The 25000-nt window shown below is 46.2% G+C and overlaps 1 protein-coding gene across 4 annotated transcripts in view; it reads left to right on the forward strand.

Annotated features, from left to right (window-relative positions):
- The window catches only part of LOC124001251 (A-kinase anchor protein 6-like), a 193060-nt gene that overhangs the window by 64163 nt on the left and 103897 nt on the right, over positions 1–25000 (forward strand). For all 4 annotated transcript variants that reach the window (XM_046307903.1, XM_046307900.1, XM_046307901.1 and 1 more), the window contains exons 6-7: positions 14301–14397; positions 17179–17354. In XM_046307903.1, the coding sequence (XP_046163859.1) occupies positions 14301–14397; positions 17179–17354 (273 nt within the window). The remainder of the gene's footprint in view (positions 1–14300; positions 14398–17178; positions 17355–25000) is intronic.

Here is a 25000-nt window from a genome sequence, read left to right on the forward strand (position 1 = left end):
CGTGTGTGGGTACATACTGTATATCTCCACCAGCATCAGAGTTTTGTTGTGGAGCAGGGCAGCCACGTTTGTCATTTTGGGTCATGGGGAAGGAAGATGTCGTTATGTTTTACTGGGATGGGCTTCAAATGCTAGTATTGATTGAGACGGCCCTACCAGACGCACTTGTTTTCCTCAGTCAACCTGTGCTCCAAGGCCACTGAGGGGAGCTGCTCCCAACTGAATGTTTTTGGGGTTGGGCTCCAGCTGGCACTTGGCGTTGTGGTGGGGGTTGGGTGTTCAGGGGAATGAGTCTTGCTGAGCGCGGCGGCGAGCTGCCCTGCTTTCCGGTGCCCCTGGGAGCACGGTAACGAGAGGTCTGCGAGCCCAGGCCGAGCGGACTCCTCTTTATAAGGCATTGAGAGATGGCGCAAAATGAAACGGCTATTGATTGAGCTTGATGGCCGATCCAGCTCTTTGAATCACATTAACGAGGCCACTCTGCACCGGTGGCAAATGAACAGTCAGGACAAGAGGCCCCCCAGTTAGAGAGAAGGGGTGGGGGGTTGCCACTAGCCAGGGGGTGTCACAACCCTTAACACATAGACAGTTACACAGGGAAATATATAGATACAACCCCATCCCTCTCTGCCTCTCTCTCTCTCTCTCTCTCTCTCTCTCTCTCTCTCTCTCTCTCTCTCTCTCTCTCTCTCTCTCTCTACCTCTCTCTGTCTCTACCTCTCTCTCTCTGTCTCTACCTCTCTCTCTGTCTCTACCTCTCTCTCTGTCTCTACCTCTCTCTCTCTGTCTCTCTGTCTCTACCTCTCTGTCCTCTCTCTCTGTCTCTCTCTCTCTCTCTCTACCTCTACCTCTCTCTACCTCTCTGTCTCTACCTCTCTCTCTCTGTCTCTACCTCTCTCTCTCTGTCTCTCTCTCTCTCTCTGTCTCTCTCTCTCTCTACCTCTCTGTCTCTCTCTCTCTCTCTCTCTCTCTCTCTGTCTCTTTCTCTCTCTCTCTCTCTCTATCTCTCTCTCTCTACCTCTCTCTCTCTCTCTCTCTCTACTTCTCTGTCTCTCTCTCTCTCTCTCTCTCTCTCTCTCTCTCTCTCTCTCTCTCTCTCTCTCTCTCTCTCTCTCTCTCTCTCCCTCTCTGTCTCTGTCTCTCTCTCTCTCTCTCTCTCTCTGTCTCTCTCTCAGGAACCACTTGCATGTACAATTTCAATGTCAAATCTCAATGTCATCACATTTAGCTATATGATACTCTACTCGAAAATATGCTAAGGTGAATAAAAAGAAAATCTGATCAAATAGAATTGGAAATAAAATTCCAATCCACTTTTTTAGCTGATGTTGTTATTATGTTAGTCGCCAGGTATCTTCCTCTCCAGCTCCGAGTGAGCCGATTCATTTCCACATGTCTTCTAACATAGCCTTCCCAACTCCCACCTCCTCTGCAACCTCTGAGCCTCGGTAACACCATCCTCCATCCTCCACTACACCTCCGCAGGCTTTAACTCCATCCCAACCTGTGTGTGTGTGTGTGTGTGTGTGTGTGTGTGTGTGTGTGTGTGTGTGTGTGTGTGTGTGTGTGTGTGTGTGTGTGTGTGTGTGTGTGTGTGTGTGTGTGTGTGTGTGTGTGTGTGTGTGTGTGTGTGTATGAGCCCTGTCCCTCCACATCCCCAGACGCGTCCATACATGACGGCGTTCTTCAACTCTCCCTCTGTCTCGGTGAGATGACGGCTCTGCCCTGTCTGTGTGTCTGTCTGTGTGAGGTGATGTGGGGATTACAGTCCTCTCGCCTCAGCCTAAACCATAGAGGAGCGAGCAGAGGGGCGAGGCAAGGGGAGCGAGGGGCTCGAGTTCCAGCGGCTTCATACTGTAGCACATCTAGAGGTGTCAAATCAGCAATAACCCACCTGCCCCCAGCTAAATCCACCCAGAGCCCCCCAGTCTCTGCTGCTAAACTCTCTGGCTGCGTCCCAAAGGGTACCCTATTCCCTATCGAGTGGGCTCTGGTCAAAACCAATACACCAATATGTAGGGAATAGGGTGCGGTTTGGGCCACATGCTCTCTGCTGCTGCACTGCAGTCTGCCTGCTCCACTGGACACATCATGGAATATATATCAGATCACATCGCACAGCAAACACGTGTCTGTATCACAGTATAAACCAGAGAAATGCGAGGACATTCTCTTACTTTATATGGTATGAACATTTCATCCTTAGTTATGAAACGATTGGTACCTATTTTGATCAAGTACAGTATAACAAAGGGCATTTCAAAGAACTATTTATCAACTGTTTATGAACTATTTGTCAACAATTTATCGACAATGTCAGCTTGAAGATGTGGCATGCATAAGGCATAAACTGTTACCTTTTCTCATAAAGGATTAGACGGCCGGTCATCATCGACGACTGTCAATGTTTTATTATAGACACTGTAGACATACATTATCTAGACAGCATGGTAGAGAGCTATACCCTATATCACAGTGTGACGGATAGCTTAGTGTTCTATTCTATGCCCTTCTACATTTTCACTTAAAAACCATACGGTCGAATCTCGGAATAAAAACGCTATATTATAATTTGTAATACTTTCTAATCTGCTGTGAAATAATTGAATGGGACTTCCTTCCACCAGTGGTAGATATCTAGTTCTAATGTATTAGTGTTGACTTGTTCTAAGCTATCACAGAGCCGAGAGGCTATCAATCCTCTGTCCATCTGGGGGATCATAAATCCACCAGCCAGGAGATGTTACCTTGTCATCTCTGACGAATACCTTCAGGTGACCATCTGTCACAGGCCCATATCCCCTCATCGCTGGTGGCACCAAGTTTGCTGGATTTTCTCGGTCTCATTTAAAGATTGCAGCCTAGCACTTGAATCGGAGTACTATACATGGTATGGTAATTCACTCCCGCTCTATCTAGGTAGGAATGTTTTTGTAAATGATGTCCAAAAATGAATGGAAGAATCCACTATAACATGAATACACTGTAAAAACAACACACAAAAAAAACATTTAAAAAACCCTCAAATGTAGTTATTTCAACTGATTATTATTAAGTAACTGGTTCCACAGTCTTTTTTTGTTTAATCAACTTTTAGGTCCAAGTGTTACCTGAACTAAAAAACTGTTGGCCCAAACTAAGCTCTAACTTGAGAACTTTGTTCATAAATGTAGTCAATTTAAAATGAGTGTTTGCTCAGCTTATCTCATGTGTTCATTCAATTATAAATTAACAATTGGGCATCTTAACTAAAAAAAAGGCTGTGCAACTGGTTACACACACACACACACACACACACACACACACACACACACACACACACACACACACACACACACACACACACACACACACACACACACACACACACACACACACACACACACACACACACACACACACACACACACACACACACACACACACACACACACACACACTGTGCTTTTAACATGTTTTCAGCTTACATATTTGACACACGTCAACATACATGGTTGCATTGTGCATGTTCATTTATACAGTAATTATTATCAACATGTCATCACCTGGGATTTGAACTCAGAACCTCTTGGTTCATGGCATTCCCATCTTCCTGCTACGACACCATGTCTGTGCCAGTTATCAATTAATCTGACTCTTCTCTCATCATTGAAGATGGGAATGCTTTTAACCAAGAGGTTTTGAGTTCAAATCCCAGGTGATGACATGTTGAATATTAATTACTGTATAAATGAACACGCACAATGTAATCATGAATGTCAATGTATGTCAAATATGTTAGCTGAAAACATTGCACACTGTGTGTGTGTAACTAGTTCCACGGCCTTTGTTTAGGTAAGATGCCCAAATAATAATTTTATAGTTGAATGAACATATGATACTATTTGAGCTTTTTTTTTTGCATATGTTTTCTCATGTTGGAGCTACGTTTTCTCATGTTGGAGCTACGTTTTCTCATGTTGGAGCTACGTTTTCTCATGTTGGAGCTACGTTTTCTCATGTTGGAGCTACGTTTTCTCATGTTGGTGCTACGTTTTCTCATGTTGGAGCTACGTTTTCCCATGTTGGTGCTACGTTTGGACCAACTAAAAATGTTAAGTTCAGGTGACACTTTGACCAAAAGGTTAGTAAACAACAAAAAAGACAGTGGAACCAGTTCCTCAATAATATTTAGTTGAAACAACTACATTTTTGTGTGTGTGGCCTCTTGGTCCCACCTCTTACAGTATATGGATCAGCATCAGATGTTTTGGGTTTGCGTCCCAAATGGCACCTTATCCTCCTTCTCCCCTGTATAGTGCACTGCTTTCAAAGTGGTGCTCTATATAGGGGATAGGGTGCACTATATACAGTACCTTCAGAAAGCATTCACACTCCTTGACTTTTTCCATATTTTTTGTTGTGTTACAGCCTGAATGTAAAATGGATTGTATTGAGATTTTGTGTCAGTTGCCTACCCACAATACCCAATAATGTCTAAGTGGATTTCTGTTTTTAGAAATGTTTACAAATGAATAAAAAATGAAAAGCTGAAATGACTTGAGTCAGTAAGTATTCAACCCCTTTGTTATTGTTACGGTAAATGAGTGAAGAGGTGTGGAGTCAGGCGCAGAGAGCAAAAGATGTGGGAAAAACAACAAGCTTTAATGTCCCGGAAACATAACATGTACAAAAGTGGAAACACAAATGAACAGAAATATAAACGGATAGCGTGAAACCCAAATGCCAACAAAAATACACTCAAACAACAAAACAGACGAACAAGCCCGCACGAAACAGAAGCGGGCTAAACAGACTATATATAACCCTATCCTAACAACCAAACTAGAAACAGGTGCTACCAATTAGACAAAACTAAACGAACACAGAACAACGGATCGGCGATAGCTAGTAGACCGGCGACGACGACCGCTGAGCGCCACCCGAACAAGAAGGGGAGTCACCTTCGGTAATATTCGTGACAGTACTCCCCTCCTGACGCGCAGCTCCCGCAGCGCGCTGACGCCGGCCTCGGGGACGACCCGGAGGCCGAGGCGCTGGGCGATCCGGACGGAGGCGATGGAATTCACTCAACATGGATGGGTCTAGAATATCCCTCACCGGAACCCAGCACCTCTCCTCCGGACCGTACCCCTCCCAGTCGACGAGGTACTGCAAGCCTCTCACCCGGCGTCTCGAGTCCAGAATAGCTCGTATCTTATACGCCGGGGACCCCTCGATGTCCAGAGGGGGCGGAGGAACCTCCGGTACCTCATTTTCCTGCATGGGACCAGCTACCACCGGCCTGAGAAGAGACACATGAAATGAGGGGTTAATACGATAATACGAAGGAAGTAATAATCGATAACAAACCTCATTTATTCTCCTCAGGACTTTAAATGGCCCTATACACTGCGGACCCAGCTTCCGGCAGGGCAAGCGGAGAGGCAGGTTTCGGGTCGAGAGCCAGACCCTGTCCCCAGGTGCAAACACGGGGGCCTCACTGCGGTGACGGTCAGCGCTCTTCTTCTGCCTTATACTCGCTTGACGTAATGACTCTTGGACTGCCCTCCAGGTCTCCTTAGAGCGCTGTACCCACTCCTCCACCGCAGGAGCCTCAGTCTGGCTCTGATGCCACGGTGCCAGGACCGGCTGGTACCCCAACACGCACTCAAATGGTGACATGTTGGTAGAAGAATGGCTTAGTGAATTCTGGGCTATTTCTGCCCAGGGAATATATCTCGCCCACTCGCCTGGCCGGTCCTGACAATACGACCGCAGAAACCTACCCACCTCCTGGTTAACTCTCTCCACCTGACCATTACTCTCCGGGTGATACCCTGAGGTAAGGCTGACCGAGACCCCCAGACGTTCCATAAATGCCCTCCAAACACGGGAGATAAATTGGGGGCCCCGATCAGAAACTATATCCTCGGGCACCCCGTAGTGCCGGAGGACATGGGTGAAAAGAGCTTCCGCAGTCTGTAGGGCCGTAGGGAGACCGGGCAATGGGATAAGACGGCAGGACTTAGAGAACCGATCCACAACGACCAGGATAGTAGTGTTACCCTGAGAGGGGGGGAGGTCAGTAAGAAAATCCACCGAAAGATGGGTCCACGGCCGTTGTGGAACGGGAAGAGGTTGTAATTTACCTCTTGGCAGGTGTCTAGGAGCCTTACTCTGGGCGCACACCGAACAGGAGGAAACATAGAATCGCACATCCCTCCTCAAAGTGGGCCACCAGTACTTCCTCTCAAGACCGCTCACTGTCCTATAAATACCTGGCCCATCGAATCAATTGATCACGAACAGCCAGCGGCACGTACCTACGACCCTCCGGACACTGTGGAGGCGTAGGTTCCCCCCTTAGCGCCCGCTCGATGTCCGCGTCCACATCCCATACTACCGGTGCCACCAGCTTAGCTGCCGGAATGATGGGAGTAGGATCGATGGACCTGTCCTCAGTGTCATAGAGTCTTGACAGCGCGTCAGCCTTAGTGTTGAGGGAACCTGGTCTATATGAGATAGTGAAACGAAATCTGGTGAAATACATGGCCCACCTTGCCTGACGAGGATTCAGTCTCCTAGCTGATCGTATATACTCCAGGTTACGATGGTCAGTCCAGATAAGGAAAGGGTGCTTAGCCCCCTCAAGCCAGTGTCTCCACACCTTCAGGGCCTTAACCATAGCCAACAACTCCCTATCCCCCACATCATAATCCGCTCCGCTGGCCCGAGTTTCTTAGAAAAAAAGGCACAGGGGCGGAGCTTCGGTGGCACACCCGAACGCTGTGAGAGCACCGCTCCAACCCCAGCCTCGGATGCGTCCACCTCTACTATAAACGCCAAAGAAGGGTCCGAATGTGCCAACACCGGCGCCTTAGTAAACATCGCCTTCAACTTATGAAAAGCTCCGTTCGCCTCTGCTGACCACTGTAAACGCACCGGCCCCCCCTTCAGCAGTGAGGTAATAGGGGCAGCTACCTGACCAAAACCCCGGATAAACCTCCGGTAGTAATGGGCAAATCCCAAGAACCGCTGCACCTCCTTTACCGTGGTCGGAGTCGGCCAATTGCGCACGGCCTTAACGCGGTCACCCTCCATTACCAAACCAGAGCTGGAAATGCGATAACCCAGGAAGGAAACTGATTGTTTGGAAAACTCACATTTCTCCGCCTTCACATACAGGTCATGCTCCAGCAGTCATCTAAGAACCTTGCGCACAAGAGATACATGCGCAGTGCGTGTAGCGGAGTAGATCAAAATATTGTCAATATAAACCACTACACCCTGTCCGTGCAGGTCTCTGAGTATTTCATCCACGAAGGATTGAAATATAGCTGGAGCATTCTTTAAACCGTATGGCATGACGACGTAGTGCTAAATGCAGTTTTCCACTCATCTCCCTCCCGAATACGCACCAAATTATAAGCACTCCTGAGATCCAGTTTAGTGAAGAACTGCGCTCCGTGAAATGATTCCACTACCGTAGCAATGAGAGGTAGTGGGTAACTAAAACCCACTGTGATGGAATTTAGACCTCTATAATCAATACACGGACGCAAACCACCATTTTTTTTCTTCACAAAAAAGAAACTCGAAGAGACAGGTGACATGGAGGGCTGAATGTACCCCTGTCCCAGAGCCTCGGTGATATAATTTTCCATAGCCACCTTCTCCTCCTGGGACAAAGGATACACATGACTCCTGGGGAGTGCAGCGTTAACCTGGAGATTTATCACGCAATCCCCCTGCCTATGGGGTGGTAATTGGGTCGCTTTCTTTTTACTGAAAACGATAGCCAAATCGTCATACTCAGCTGGAATGCGCACGGTGGAAACCTGGTCTGGACTCTCCACCGTTGTAGCACCGATGGAAACCCCTACACACCTGCCTGAACATTCATCAGACCACCCCTGTAGAGTTCCCTGTTTCCACGAAATCATAGGATTATGAATAGCTAGCCAGGGAATCCCCAGAACAACTGGAAATGCAGGTGAATTGATAAGGAACAAACTAATTCGCTCCTTGTGATTCCCCTGCGTAATCATCTCCAACGAAATTGTGGCTCTCTTCACCAGCCCTGACCCTAATGGTCGACAATCTAAAGAGTGCACGGGAAAAGGGGGGTTTACTTTTACTAACGGAATCCTCAACCTCTGAGTGAGTCCGCGATCTATAAAGTTTCCAGCTGCGCCTGAATCTACCAGTGCCTTATGCTGGAGAGAAGGAGAATAATTTAGGAAACAAATTAATAGGAACATGTGACCAACAGGAAACTCTGGGAGAGTGTGGTGCTTACTCACCTGGGGTGACCTGCCTGCCCTCATGATTCCCAGATGAATTCCTCCAGCACCGACCAGACGTGTGCCCTCTCCGGCCACAACTGGTACAGGAGGAGCTTCCTCCTCCGATCTCCCTTGACGCGGTACCTCCTAGCTCCATCGGGATAGGGACAGGAGGATCAGGAGGTAGAACTGACAGGACCCTTTCAGAACGTCCATTCAGAACGTCCACGAACAGCTAGCAGATGGTCCAACCGGATCGACAGGTCTATCAGTCCATCCAGGCCAAGTGTAGTATCCCGACAGGCCAGCTCCCTACGGACGTCCTCTTTCAGGCTACACCTGTAATGGTCTATCAGGGCCCTGTCGTTCCACCCTGCTCCCGCAGCCAAGGTCCAGAACTCCAGCGCGAAGTCCTGCGCGCTCCTCGTCCCCGGTCTCAGATGGAACAATCTCTCACCCGCCGCACGACCCTCTGGAGGGTGATCGAACACGGCCCTGAAACGGCGGATGAACTCCGGGTAGTTGTCTTTCGCCGAGTCGGGCCCGTTCCAGACCGCATTAGCCCACTCTAGGGCTCTACCGGTCAGGCAGGTGATGAGGACCCCTACTCTCTCCTCCTCCGAGGGGGCCGGTCGAATGGTGGCCAGGTAGAGGTCTAATTGCAGCAGGAATCCCTGGCACCCTGTCGCTGCTCCATCGTAATTCCTCGGAGGCGTCAAGTGCAGAGCGCTGGAACCGGATCCAGATGGGGGAGATGGTAGAGTTGCTGGTGGGAGGGTCGGTGGGGTAGTAGGGAAACCATTCCTCTCCCAACGATCCATCCTCTCCATCATCTGATCCATCGCTGATCCTAGGCGATGGAGGATGGATGTGTGATGATGGACTCTCTCCTCCATAGTGGGAAGAGGAGTGGTCGCTGCTCCTGCTGACTCCATATAGTGGTGCGGGCTTCTGTTACGGCAAATGAGTGAAGAGGTGTGGAGTCAGGCGCAGAGAGCAAAAGATGTGGGAAAAACAACACGCTTTAATGTCCCGGAAACATAACATGTACAAAAGTGGAAACACAAATGAACAGAAATATAAACGGACAGCGTGAAACCCAAATGCCAACAAAAATACACTCAAACAACAAAACAGACGAACAAGCCCGCACGAAACAGAAGCGGGCTAAACAGACTATATATAGCCCTATCCTAACAACCAAACTAGAAACAGGTGCTACCAATTAGACAAAACTAAACGAACACAGAACAACGGATCGGCGATAGCTAGTAGACCGGCGACGACGACCGCCGAGCGCCACCCGAACAAGAAGGGGAGTCACCTTCGGTAATATTCGTGACAGTTATGACAATCTTAACACGTCACGTAATAAATTGCGTGGACTCAGTGGTGGAAAAAATTGTCATACTTCAGTAAAAGTAAAGATACCTTAATAAAAAATGACTGAAGTAAAAGTGAAAGTCACCCAGTAAAATACTACTTGAGTAAAAGTCTAAAAGTATTTGGTTTTTAATATACTTAAGTATCAAGTATAAAAGTATAACTAATTTCTAATTCCTTATATTAAGCGAACCAGACAGCACCATTTTTTATTTTTTATTTTTATGTATGGATAACCAGGTGCACACTCCAACACTCAGACATCATTTACAAATGAAGCATGTGTTTAGTGAGTCCACCAGATCAGAGGCAGTAGGGACGTCCAGGGATGTTCTCTTGATAAGTGCGTGAATTTGATTATTTTCCAGTCCTGCTAAGCATTCAAAATATAACGAGTACTTTTGTGTGTCAGAGAAAATGTGTAGAGTAAAAAGTATGTAATTTTGTCAAAAATATAAATAGTACAGTACAGTTACCCCTGAAAAAACGATTTAAGTAGTACATTAAAGTATTTTCACTTCAGTACTTCACACCACTGCATGGAGTAACAAGTCACATAAGTTGCATGGACTCACTCTGTGTGAAAAAATAGAGTTTTTGAATGACTACCTCATCTCTGTACCCCACACATACAATTATCTGTAAGGTCCCTCAGTCGAGCAGTGAATTTCAAACACAGATTCAACCACAAAGACCAGGGAGGTTTTCCAATGCCTCGCAAAGTACGGCACCTATTGGCAGATGGGTAAACATTTAAAAAGCAGACAGTGAATATCCCTTTGAGCATGGTGTTTATTAATTACACTTTGGATGGTGTATCAATACACCCAGTATTGCCGGAGAGGAAGGAAACTGATAAGGGATTTCACCATGAGGCCAACAGTTACAGAGTTTAATGGCTGTGATAGGAAAAAACTGACGATGGATCAACAACATTGTAGTTACTCCACAATACTAACCTAAATGACATAGTGAAAAGAAGGAAGTCTGTACAGAATACAAATATTACAAAACATGCGTTATGTTTGCAATATGGCACTAAAGTAAAACTGCACAAAATGTAGCAAAGAAATTAACTTAATGTCCTGAATACAAAGCGTTATGTTTGGGGCAAATCCAATATAAAACATTACTGAGTACGACTCTTCCTATTTTCAAGCATGGTGGTGGCTGCATCATGTTATGGGTATGCTTGCCACCGTCAAGGACTACACTAGGGAGTTTTTTTGGGAACAAAAATAAACGGAATAGAACTAAGCACAGGCAAAATCCTAGAGGAAAACCTGGTTCTTTCTGCTTTCCACCAGACACTGGGAGATAAATTAATCTTTCAGCAGGATAGTAACCTAAAACACAAGGTCAAATCTACACTGGAGTTGCTTACCAAGACAACAGTGAATGTTGGCCTGCTTACCAGTTTTGAATTAAATTTATGACAAGACCTGAAAATGGTTGACTAGCAATGATCAACAACCAACTTGACAGAGCTTGAAGAATAAAAAATAAATAATATGCAAATATTGTACAACCCAGGTGTGCAAAGCTCTTAGAGACTTACCCAGAAAGATATCATCTGTAATCGATGCCAAAGGTTACAGATGATGTGTTGACATGTGTTGACTCAGGGGTGTGAATACTTATGTAAATGAGATATTCATGTATTTCATTTTCAATACGTTTGACAAAATGTCTCAAAACATGTTTTCACGTTGTCATTATGGGGTATTGTGTGTTGATAGGTTAAAAATATATATACATTTCATTTATTTTGAATTCAGGCTGTAATAAAAGAACATGTGCAATAAGTCAAGGGGTACGTATGCTTTCTGAAGGCACTATGGGGATAGGGTGCCATTGCTGACGGGGCCTTGCTGTGAGTGTGAACAACTCCATCTCGGCTGTTTTGCTGTCCCTGGATCAGCGTTAGAGCGAGTCAACGAGGGCATCTTTTAGTTAGTGCGGTGTCCCATTCCCCTTCATCCATCTCGCCCAGCTGAGTAGAGCTGGGCCTCGTTCTTTGCTCCTCTCCCTGCTTTCTCGGCGGCAAGCCGTCAGATACAGTTAGCCAGGGCTGTGTTGGCTCGGCACACCTTCAGCATGCTGGTCAGATCACACCAGGCCCTAATCGCCAGCAACAGGCCGGCCCAAGATCTGAGGAGATGAGAATCTAAGGCGAAGATGGCTCCAGGCGCCTCGCTGCATCACTCCCCTGGGACCCCTCTGCCCCCCCTCTTGATTCACCCCCCTCTGTACGCACATCCTCGACCCTCTCCAACCCCCACCTCCCTCCACCCCCTAACCACCCATCACATCTTCAAAAGCACAGCCCCACCTCCCTCCAGGTCCCAGCATAATGTTCTCTCCCTCGCTTTCACTCTCCATCTCTCTCTCTCTCTCTCTCTCTCACTCCCCATATCTCTCTCTCTCCACTTTGATTACTCTTAGCACCACGAGAGCACTCGGCTCTGCACCGGCTCCTTGGGTATTATCAAAACCAATCAACATGAAAGTTTTCATAGCAGCACCCACGGAGAGATGGGATTGAGGGGGAAGAGTATTGGGGGAAAGAGAGACGGGAGAGAGAAAGAGGAGTGTTTGGGGTATTTTTAAAGAGAATAACAATAGCGGAATTGAGACATCACAGTAATAAGGGCGCTTGGGGGAATATTGAACAAGTTGGAGAGTTAGGGGATGGGTGGATGATAGATCCCTTTAAGCAGGGTCGGCCCGCTCATTAGGCAGGATTAGGATGGCCGCCTACGGCGGCAGATTGACGAGGGCGGCATTTTGAACTAAACTGACTAAGATGTACCTCCAACAACACATACAAATTCACATAATTCTGCCCGAAAACAATGACAATTTCTCTCAACCAGTGGCCTATGTGATTTTTAGGTGAGCGCTGATGCTGCCCTATGGGAAGCAACTCCCACGTTGTCAAAGGCAGGGAGGCAAATGATGTATCTTGTCCATTCTGAGCGCGCATCTCCAGGGTGCTGCGGGAAGAGATGCATCGCTGCAGCGCTCCACCAACATTACGCCAAAACAATGATCTGACACAAATCATGTATCAGATATAGCATATGGTTATAAGAGTATGTGGCCTTTTCTGTAGCCTACAGGCTGGAGAGAAACCTGACCTGATTGGTGTCACACTTTTGCCCCAGCTAACACATCTGACAGTAATAATCAACTCATCATGATCTTCAGTTTAGGATGCAATTAGTTTCATCAGCTGTGTTGATTAGGGACGGCCCCCCGAGGACTGGAGTTGCCCATCCCTGTTGTAGGCTATACCTCAGTAAGCACGGACCGACTCTGGCGCATTTTGGGTGTCTTTTTTTTTGTGCCAGTCTTGACTGGCCTTGTTTTCCACATCCACTGACTTAGTTTTTTTTGGTCCGTTCAAGACGAAATCTGAATTAATTATAGATGTCTATGTTTGGGTCAAGTTTTGTCTAAGTCTGGACCAGCCTTGATTTGGCCCAAACGTAGACGTCTATAAATGACATATTTTCAACTTCAGAACCGAAAATGAACTTGATTTCAATGTCCAGAAAATACGTATTTTAGACGTCTTTTCAATGTTATTTTGCTTACTGGGACTATTCTTGTTGGAACTGCAATTTTTTTGTCTCGCCTAGGGCAGCAGAATGTCCAGGACCGGCCCTGCCTTTAAGGGATGGAGGAGTGATCTGTTGGAAGAGGGGGATTCTAGAGCAACTGTGGTGGGGTGTGGGCCACAAAAAATCTGAACTCATCATGAGGGGCCACATTAGCTTGTGGGTCTGCGTACACACATCCATACCCCCCACCTTGTGAGCAAAACATTTCCCCCCTCATGACAGCGAAGAGAAAATATTTACGTTTTAAAGTTCATTTCCTGCAATTCTGAAAAATTTGCTATGAGGCATAGAGATGTTGCTGTTTTAAAGCAAGTTTGTTGCAATTCTACAAGTTTTACCATGGGATGGAAGCAAATGTTTGCAGTTTTTAATATGGTAACTGATTTCCAATATTTCATGGACTTGTGGGATTGTACCAGGGGTGTTATATATGAGTTTATACACTTGTGTGCTTTGTGTATAAGTGTGTGAATTACTATCAGTATCATTTTCATGTTTATTTTTTTGTTCTGATGCTCAAAAACACATTGCATGTGTTTATGTTTGAGTGTGTGTGGTATCTTGTTTATTAGAGAGAGAAATGAACACGTAACATCTAGTAAGTTGACTAGTTGAGGTGTCGTCATGTGTGCCATATTGTGTCTGGTTCTACAGAGCTTCATGCTGAACGTGGACAGTCTCTGTTCCCTGAAAGACTGTGTACTAATACATTGTGTCTGGTTCTACAGAGCTTCAAGCTGAACGTGGACAGTCACTGTTCCCTGAAAGACTGTGTACTAATACATTGTGTCTGGTTCTACAGAGCTTCAAGCTGAACGTGGACAGTCACTGTTCCCTGAAAGACTGTGTACTAATACATTGTGTCTGGTTCTACAGAGCTTCAAGCTGAACGTGGACAGTCACTGTTCCCTGAAAGACTGTGTACTAATACATTGTGTCTGGTTCTACAGAGCTTCAAGCTGAACGTGGACAGTCACTGTTCCCTGAAAGACTGTGTACTAATACATTGTGTCTGGTTCTACAGAGCTTCAAGCTGAACGTGGACAGTCACTGTTCCCTGAAAGACTGTGTCCTGGAAGAAGGCAGGCAGCTGCTGGAAGTCATCATCTCCCACAAATCAGGTACGGCTCTCACTGCTCTCAACCCTCACATTTATTATTAATGTTTATATTAACATACTGACCTTCAGAATGTATAAATCTTAAAGTAACCGCTTCTCAAGCAAGGGGAAGGGGGGAAAGAAACGGCCTTTTTCAACATACATTACCAATGGCATTCTATCTGCAGTGGATTGAGCGAGTGAGTGAGTGAGTCCGGGCAGGCTGGGAGAGATTGGTGCTTGTGACTGGGTCGAGAAATGACAGAGAGGAGAGGTGGAGAGTGAAAGGGGTGGAGAGGGAGAGAAATGATAGAGAGGAGAGAGAGCGAGGTGCCGTGTACTGTATGTGAAGAGAGGGAGCAAGAGAGAGGAAAAAGAGAGGGAGGAGGCACTGTGTATATGAAGAGAGGTGGAATTAGGAACAGCAGGACTTGAGTCAGAGGCCATCATCCAGACGTTCTCTCCTCTCTGCTGGGCCGATTATTCACCTAAAGCATCCAGCCAGCCAGCCAGCCAAGCGCTCAGCAAATGTACAAATCCGCTAAGCTGACCTCCCAGTTGGCGAGTTGTCTCCTCGCTGGCTCTTAAGCTGCCCACCATTAAAAATGCAGATGGCCTCCAGGATCCTGGAGCTGTTTGAAAAGCTCTGACAGGAGAGAGGAGAAGAGAGGAGAGGTGAGAAGAGCCCTACTGTGATTCACTAGAATCAGCTCTCTCCCATTCTCTCTCTCTCTCTCTCTCTCTCCCTCTCTCTCTCTCTCTCTCTCTCTCTCTCTCTCTCTCTCTCTCTCTCTCTCTCTCTCTCTCTCTCTCTCTCTCTCTCTCTCTCTCTCTCTCTCTCTCTCTCTCTCTCTCTCTCTCTCTCTCTCCTCTCTCTCTCTCTCTCTCCCTCTCTCTCTCTCTCTGTCTCTACCTCTCTCTCTGTCTCTACCTCTCTCTCTCTCTCTCTGTCTCTACCTCTCTCTCTCTCTCTCTCTGTCTCTCTCTCTCTCTCTCTCTCTCTCTCTCTCTCTCTCTCTCTCTCTCTCTCTCTCTCTCTCTCTCTCTCTCTCTCTCTCTCTCTCTCTCTCTCTCTCTCTCTCTCTCTCTCTCTCTCTCTCTCTCTCTCATTCTCTCATTCTCTCTCTCTCTCTCTCTCTCTCTCTCTCTCTCTCTCTCTCTCTCTCCCTCCCTTCTTTCATCCACATCTCATCTGCATTGGTTCCTAGTACATCTCTCTCTCTCTCTCTCTCTCTCTCTCTCTCTCTCTCTCTCTCTCTCTCTCTCTCTCTCTCTCTCTCTCTCTCTCTCTCTCTCTCTCTCTCTCTCTCTCTCTCTCTCTCTCTCTCTCTCTCTCTCTCTCTCTCTCTCTCTCTCTCTCTCTCTCTCTCTCTCTCTCTCTCTCTCTCTCCCTCCCTTCTTTCATCCACATCTCATCTGCATTGGTTCCTAGTACCTTCACTCGCTTACTATTGGACGACACAATTCTTAGCAAATCTCTCTCCCTACTTCCCGCAATGCAGACACTAATACCGGTTTCCTAGCAACTCTGCAGATCAGTCATGATAATTCCACAGGTATGAGCAGTGTGTGACATTGTTGAGCAGCCAGTCACTCAATAGATACTACAGTCAGTGTGTTTGTGCGTGTACATGCATATGTGCGTGCCTTTGTGCGTGCGTGTGGATTACAGGGTCACATTCTGCCCTGGCTCATTCATCTTGATTTGCACTTTTTAATTACTTTGAACAAACAGGATTTGGGTGAATCATGGCTGCTGGTAGAAAGACAGGGCTGGAGTAACATGCTGATGGTTCTGCAGGTGTGGGAAGGGATTAACTCTAAACCAGCGACTTATCACATGCAGTACACATACTGGTGTGTACATATACATTAGTGAACATAGTACAGGGCAGATCACGTAGGCATCTGTGTTCAGCATTCAGAGAGAGCGAGGTGGACCACTGAAGAATTCCTGGTAATATCAAATGAAGAGCATTACTACCTCACTCAGGCTATGGAATCCCTTTCTAAAGACCAATGAAGAAGGTATACAATTACTATGATAATGGGTCAAATAGTTGATCATAATAAAATGCTAAATATCCGTACATACAGAGTCATGAATGAAGGATTTTAAGAGGGTTGGTTGGATAATCCAAAAGACTGGATGTTGGCCATTCACCTCATCTCTCTCTCTCTCTCTCTCCCTCTCTCTCTCTCTCTCTCTCTCTCTCTCTCTCTCTCTCTCTCTCTCTCTCTCTCTTTCTTTACCCTGCTATGCCTTGCTCTCTCTCTCTCTCTCTCTCTCTCTCTCTCTCTCTCTCTCTCTCTCTCTCTCTCTCTCTCTCTCTCTCTCTCTCTCTCTCTCTCTCTCTCTCTCTTTCTCTCTCTCTCTGGGTCTCCTCCATCCTTCCCTCTCTCTCTTTATTTCCCCGCCCCTCCCCTCTCTCTCTCTCTCTCTCTCTCTCTCTCTCTCTCTCTCTCTCTCTCTCTCTCTCTCTTTCTTTACCCCGCCCTGCCTTGCTCTCTCTCTCTCTCTCCCTCTCTCTCTCTCTCTCTCTCTCTCTTTCTTTACCCCGCCCTGCCTTGCTCTCTCTCTCTCTCTCTCTCTCTCTCTCTCTCTCTCTCTCTCTCCTTCTTTCTTTCTTTACCCCACCCTGCCTTGCTCTCTCTCTCTCTCTCTCTCTCTCTCTCTCTCTCTCTCTCTCTCTCTCTCTCTCTCTGGGTCTCGGTCTCCTACATTCTTCCCTCCCTCTCTATCTTTAATATATCTTCTCTCCCTCTCCCTCCCCCTCTCTCTCTCTCTTTATTATCTGTCCAGGCCTGAGGGACATGCTCCAGATGACCGTACACCAGTGGCAGGAGCTCCAGAGGCAGATCCGCCGCCAGCACAGCTGGATGCTGCGCACTCTGGATGCCATCAAAGCCCACATCCTGGCCACTGAGGCTGAGGCCTCTCAGGAGGCAGAGTCCACGGGTCCACTAGCCAGCCCCAAGGTAAACTGGCTGCATGCAGACTCCATTTCCCCCCTCATATCCCCCATTTCCCACCTCCCAACCGCCACCACCTGCCTGCCCCGCCCGCGTGCCTGTCCGCTTGCCACTGACTGAAGTCCACCCGCTCTCCCTCTCGTCTCCTCTTCCTCTAGCCCACGGCTATCCAGTGCTCACTCAGCAAAATAAACAAACAGAAGGGGGAGATGGGAAGGGTTGCTGCTATTAGCATAAGAAACAGCTAAAGCTTCCCAGTTAGAAGTTACTGGGCATGGGAAGGAGGGAGGGAGGGACACGTAGTTGTGCATGATGTGAATATGAAATATTTCATAAATGAACTCTAAAGCAATGGTGGTGGTAGCATGAATAATTTGACAAGACAAAATGCAACAAACGCACACACACGCACGGGAGCAACAGACACAAAATTCACACACAATTATTTGTAGCTCAAAATGTGTGAAACCCAATTTATGTTCCTTGCATTTAATGTGTGATTACCGGCGTAGTCATTCTAGGTTACGATTGCTCATTGTTTAATTGCCAATTGTGATTTGGTAATTACGCTCAGATCTGATTTTGGTGGAAGGAGGCATCCTTTCCACTTACCCAGAGAGGCAGAGAGAGAGAGAGAAATGTATTTGTGTTTGTGCATCAGAAGGATATGAGCAGCCATGTCAGAGCACCAGCACAGCTCGGCTGGATTTCCCAAGGGGCCGTGCGACGTGGAGGTGCAATCTTCACAGCATCGCTCCTCGCTCTTCCTTCTTCTGACCATAATCTTTTCTTCTTCTTCTGAACCAAATGAGAAACACAATCCCTTTTTTCCTCCCATGCATAGCATAGCCAGCTGGCTATCTGTACAGTGTCTCCTTTTCTTTCCCCTCCTCCTCTCCTTCTCCTCCTCTCCTCTCCCCTCCTCTCCTCCCCCCTCCTCTCCTCTCCTCTCTCCTCTTCCCCCGCCCCCCTCCTCTCCCCTCCTCCCCTCTCCCCTCCTCCCCTCTCCCCTCCTCCCCTCTCCAGGTATTTTACTTTAGTAGTGGGCACGGCGCATCCCTCTTTCCTCTTCGTAGGCGACGACATAAATAATCCTGCTGCTTTTAAATTGTTTTGTTGCAATTAGAAATCACCACAATCAGTGTGATCAGTCAGCTCTGACATCCATTAGCCGCTTGGTTACAGCAAATTAACACAGAGACGAGCCAGTGATTCATTATCCCATAGCTGTTAATGACGATCAGATGCATTGCCTAATTAGAGCGCGGCCATTGTGGTGGGGGGGAAGGTCAGGGAAGGAGCCACAAATCTCCTCTCAGCACTGTGTGTATGGACCCGTCCTGACTCTTTGACGAGGGGGCACGGGGGTCGGGTAAATACCACAGGAGGATGTTGACGGGAGCAGGATGAGAGGTGTCATCTTATGGATGGAGGGATGGATGACGGGGTGACGTCACCCGAATGGTGGGATGATAAAGTCACGGGTATCGTCCAACAGGTGGTGTTTGTGGTTCATCCATCAGGCATTATCAACGTAGGAGGTTCGCCTGAAGTTCTTTAATGCTCTTTTAATGCGCGTGCTGCGGAGATGTTAGCTTGTGATCATGGTGGCCTTGTGTACTTCATATAGCTCATGTCCTTAAGCTTCATACGTTGGGAATTGATTGTGGAATCAAACATCCAACCTAGTTATAATGGAGAACATAGGAAAATGGCCTCCTTCTACGACAACACTGTTTCTTTCCGGCGTCCCATTAATTCCTAATGTTCCTAAAAACAACAGGTGCTCTTTGAGGTCATTAATTCGAGCCTGTGTAAAAATGCCACATAGAAGAGCAATGTGACATGTCACTGGGGTAATAATGTGTGAGATGAAGACACTAACGTTGCCCCCACCACGCATTAAGGTGTGTATAAAGCAAAGGTGCGTCTCTCCTGGCGGCCATAACGCTTTGTTATTATTGCTGAGACCATATGCTCCTCTCTGCCGTCTCCCTCGTTGATGTTCCCGAGTCTGAATCATTTTCCATGGGACCATAAAGTTTTTAACATGGCTGGATGCTGGTCAAATGGTAATCCTGAGGGAACCCTGTCTTGTTTAGTTATTCTCCTCTAATTAAATTGTTGGGGAAGATCACAGAGCGGAGAGAAGAGAGGAGAGCGAGAGAGGAGAGAGGGAGGAGAGCGGGAGGAGAGGGGGAGGAGAGAGAGAGGAGAGAGGGAGGAGAGAGAGAGAGGAGAGAGGGAGGAGAGCGGGAGGAGAGAGAGAGGAGAGAGGGAGGAGAGAGAGAGGAGAGAGGGAGGAGAGAGAGAGAGAAGAGAGAGAGGAGAGAGAGAGAGGAGAGAGGGAGGAGAGAGAGATGAGAGAGGGAGGAGAGCGGGAGGAGAGAGAGAGGAGAGAGCATGTAATGATAAACAGCTCGGAGCTTCAACACTTCAACGCTTCAGTCTCAATAACAAGCTGCTGCTTCTCAAAATCCCCTGGCAAATAATGATACTCCAGAACTGCATCCCAAATGGCTCCCTATTCCCTATATAGTGCACTTCATTTGACCAGGGCCATAGGGTTTTGGTCAAAAGTAGAGCACTAAATAAAGGATTAGCGTGCCATTTGGGATGCACACCAGACTGTTGGTGTTCATGGTGACGAAGAAGGTAGCATTTGTATTTCATACAGTACAAGGCAAAGCTAAGCATGCTTTACACAGAGTTATGGAAGAACATAGTATCTGTACGTGATTCATGGAAATGTCACAGAATATCAGTTAAGAGGGGAGAGATTACTCTTACAAGATAACTTTCGTGTGTGTTCAGATTGTCCCTGTGATTTTAACATGGATTGAATATTATTGTGGAATTGTAAAGCTGTGTTCTGAGTCAACTAGGCCATATTCCAAATGGTACCCTATCCTACCTTACCCTGCACTATATAGGGAATAGGGAGCCATTTGGGATGCTGCTCTACTCTCTGGTGCCGGTGGTGTGTGATGCGTTTCTCCCTGAGCCTTGGTGGTTTGGACCTGAAGAACAGTGCAATATACAAGAGCTTAGCAGGACACCGTCAGAGGATACTGTCTGTCACATTACAGGAGTTGCTGTAGGCTCTGTCTCCATGCCTTTGACTCACTCTCTCACAGAACGGGAAGGTGTTGACCACACAACCAAACCAACATGCATGGACTCACGCACACGGATGCGTATATATACACAGCCACAGCATAGCCCAGCCACAGCATAGCCCAGCCACAGCATAGCCCAGCACAACCACAGCCCCGTCATCAACTCTTCCTCCATTTTTTCAACATGGAGGAAATTTGTGAAAGTGCAGCAGAATTGTCAGCTAACATCATTGACATCCATGGAAAAAGTGGTGGTGTGTGTTATTTGTCCAAAATAGACTGCTGTAGATCTTGTGTCAGTCAGTCAGTCAGTTTGTCCAGCCGCCTGTCAGCCAGTCTGTGCCCAGAGTTGGAACGTACCATATCTCCCTGGAGGCAGGGGTGGTTGGACACTTCTTCCTCTCAGTAACCCCATCACTCTCTCATTGATCCCTTCAGATTAGACCATGTTCGTTTGGTCACAGGGGACATAAATCCAGTTAACCAGCTTGACGAAACAGCCCCCAGTCAGTGACCAAACGACACCCGGCACTCTGGTGATATTTGGGCGATGTTGCCATTAATAATAATAATAATAATATATGCCATTTAGCAGACGCTTTTATCCAAAGCGACTTACAGTCATGTGTGCATACATTCTACGTATGGGTGGTCCCGGGGATTGAACCCACTACCCTGGCGTTACAAGCGCCATGCTCTACCAACTGAGCTACAGAAGGGGTTTACCATGCCTCACATTACAGCAAAGTTTATCAGGGTAGGTGTTGTGTCCCCCTACCTACTCCTGCCTCTGTCGCCCCAAGTGATAGAATATCTAGCTCCTCAGAGTGGGATTATTCAGGTCATCTGAGCCCTGCCAGGTGTCAGTGGCATATACTTATGCTGGCCTGCCTGTGTGTCTATGTATGTATGTATGTAAAATCAATGGGGCCTTATCTGCCGCTGCTCCCAGACAGCTTGTCTGCCCCGAGGCCCCAATTTCAACCAGCCAGTCTGGCTGACTGCAGCGCAACGGGGGAGGGACATGGAGGGGGGGGGGGACATGAGGATGAGAGGTGGCAGGGGGAGGGTGGTGGGAGGGAGAATAACAGGAGGGGAGGAGGGCCCACCGTTGTCATCATCATCCCCCATTCTGCTCACTGGGCATATGTTAAGGGCCATGCCACACCAGTGATATGCCACACCACACCAATGTGCATATGGAGTGGGTCTTAGGTATATCAAGGTACAGCACGCTTAGAACTGACCCCAGGTTATTACTGCCTGGTGAAAATGTAATTAAAGGAAGTGGAGTGTCACTTTAAAGCAGGACAGGGACATTTCCGGCGAGACTTTTTAGTCTGGGCGGACTGCTGCCTGGCTCCCATCAGCCCCTTCTTCATCAGCCGGGAATTATGGGTAGATGTTCAGAGTTCACCCGGCTTTATGACTTAGTTTGTGTTGGATGGTGAGGCTGTAACTTTTCCAATAGGTATGACTATTTTGACTTTGTAGAATAGTTTATAGTGCGTTGGTGAGTTTTGCCAAGACTTTTATTGTGGAGATAAGTTATTTTGAATATGACAATCACTGTTTTGTGAAATAAATCTAAATATGCATTCTGAAACAAGTGTCAGGAAACTGTCGTTTCATGCCCCTTATAGTTGAGAATTCACATGCTCTCTTTTGACTGGTTGAAACCAGCAACTGTGTTTCTACATTGAGTATGGATTGCTTTGGTTATTAACAATCTATAATAATATATCAAATGATTAGATTCCTCTCTTGACATGTGCACTGCATTCAGAAAGTATTCATACCCCTGACTTGTTCCACATTTTGTTCTCTTACAACCTGAATTCAAAATGGATTAAATATGTTTAGTTTTACCCATCTACTCACAATATCCCATAATGACAAAGTGAAAACATGTTTTTAGACATCTTTACAAATGTATTGCAAATTAAATACAGAAATATCTCATTTACGTAAGTAAGGTGGAAAGCTTCAAATTCCTTGGCGTACACATCGCTGACAAACTGAAATGGACCACCCACACAGACAGTGTGGTGAAGGAGGTGCAACAGCGCCTTTTCAACCTCAGGAGGCTAAATAAATGTGGCTTGTCACCTAAAACCCTCACAAACTTTTACAGATGCACAATTGAAAGCATCCTGTCAGGCTGTATCACCGCATGGTACGGCAACTGCACCGCCCACAACCACAAGGCTCTCCAGAGGGTGGTGCAGTCGGCCCAACGCATTACTGGGGGCAAACTAACTGCCCTCCAGGACACCTACAGCACCCGATGTCACAGGATGTCCAAAAAGATCATCAAGGACATCAACCACCAAGGCCCTGCCTATTCACCCCGCTATCATCCATAAGGCGAGGTCAGTACAGGTGCATCAAAGATGTGACCGAGAGCCTGAAAAACAGCTTCTATCTCGCCATCAGACTGTTAAACAGCCATCACTAGCTGCTGCCTTTAGGCATAGACTAGAAATCACTGGCCACTTATCTGGCATTACTCATCTCATGTGTATACTATGCTATTCTACGGTATCTTAATCACTTAATGTTTACATATTTGGCATTACTCATCTCATATGTATATACTTTTTCTATACTTTTCTACGGTATCTCATTAACTTAATAATGCACTTAATAATGTTTACATATCTTGCATTACTCATCTCAAATGTATATACTGTTTTCTATACTATTCTACTGTGTCTTAGTCCGTTCCGCTCTGGCATCGCTCATCCGTATGTATATAGTATTAACTCATTCCTACCTAGATTTGTGTGTATTGGGTATATGTTGTGTAATTTGTTAGATATGACTTGTTAGATATTACTGCACTGTCAGAGCTAGAGGCACAAGTATTTCGCTACACCCACAATAACATCTGCTAATCATGTGTATGTGACCAATAAAATTTGATTTGATTTGAACTGTTTTAGTCACCTTTGGCCTCATGGTGAAATCCCTGAGCGGTTTCCTTCCTCTCCAGCAACTGAGTTAGGAAGGATGCCTGTATCTTTGTAGTGATTGGGTGTATTGATACATCATCCAACCTGTAAGGAATAGCTTCATCATGTTCAAAGGAATATTCATTGTCTGCTTTTCTTTTTTTTTCAACCAATAAGTTCTCTTTTTTGCGAGGCATTGAAAAACCTTCCTGGTCTTTGTGGTTAAATCTATTTTTGTAATTCACTGCTCGACTGAGGGACCTTACAGATAATTGTATGTGGACTACAGAGATCTTGTTACTCCTGAATGTATTTAGGCTTGCCATAACTAAGGGGTTGAATACTTATTGACATTTCAGCTTTTCATTTTCATGGCATTTTTTTAATACTTCAAAAAACACGATTCCACTTTGACATAATGGGATACTGTGTGAAGGCCATTATCTACATTTTTTTCATTTTCAATTCAGGCTGTAACACAACAACATGTGGAACAAGTCAATTCTTTCTGAAGCCCTCTGCAATTGCTGCCACATTCGTAGAGCCAAAATAGAGGCTGCTGTCCTGGAATTCATATCTACATCCCTTTATCTAGGGTCACGTTCACATAAATTCTTGAATTGGTTCAACTATATCAAACTCCTAAATAACTGCTATCTACCTCTCTAAAGTGTTTCTGTCTTTTAAATGAGAAATGCAAATAATCAGATATCCAAATAAGAAATAATGAATATATGCCAGGGTCTCTCTGGCAGTATTAGCATGCAAAGGTACTCTAAATGGAATGTACAAAGTGTGCTAAAATATCACACCTCTAAGTGACTTTTGCCCAAAGACAATTGAAATTTCTCCCCAAAAAGTTAATGGTGCTATTTTCTTTTTTTACAGACATTTATCAAATATTTAATTACAAGGATGATAGAATTTAATATGCAGTAAAGCCTGCTGTCACGTCCCAGCGTTTGAAAAGGATCCGTGGCTTTTGCAAAAAAATACTAGCATAGGTGAAACGTTTATAGTAGGGCGCTGTGTTGTAGTCAAAGCTACTGTTGCAGCTCTGTACAGTCTGTTTATTGAGATGGTGAATGAAGATGTACTAGCCCCTGTCCTTCCTCCTCTGGTTTCTTTGTGTAGCCTAGTTGTCTATTTCAGAAATGAACATTACTCTAAATCTAGTACAATTTAAACACCTTCTTATGAACAAAATGATTTCCCATTCATTCTGCTTCTAAATGTGAATGAAGCAAACAATCTGAACTTCGCTGCTCAGCGTCCACTGTGTGGCTCCATCTTTGATGGCACCTTATGGGGCCCTTGTCAAATGTAGTGCACTACCATATAAGGAATAGGCTGCCATTTCAGACGCAACCAATGACCCCGTCCGAGGGCTTTTGCGCGACTTCATTACTTTTCTTCAATCTTCTATCCCCTGGCTGTGTTATTGTGTGCAGCTGAAGTCCGCTAGAAAATCAAAACCAGATTTTATTCTTTTTTTTTTTCATTTGTATTCTGCCTTCGACACTTGGCAATCGGATCAAAGATTACCCAACTTGCTTGCAAATAAAAGCAACGAGGAGGC

The sequence above is a fragment of the Oncorhynchus gorbuscha genome, linkage group LG17 (assembly GCF_021184085.1).
Source record: "Oncorhynchus gorbuscha isolate QuinsamMale2020 ecotype Even-year linkage group LG17, OgorEven_v1.0, whole genome shotgun sequence".
Classification (NCBI taxonomy): domain Eukaryota; kingdom Metazoa; phylum Chordata; class Actinopteri; order Salmoniformes; family Salmonidae; genus Oncorhynchus; species Oncorhynchus gorbuscha.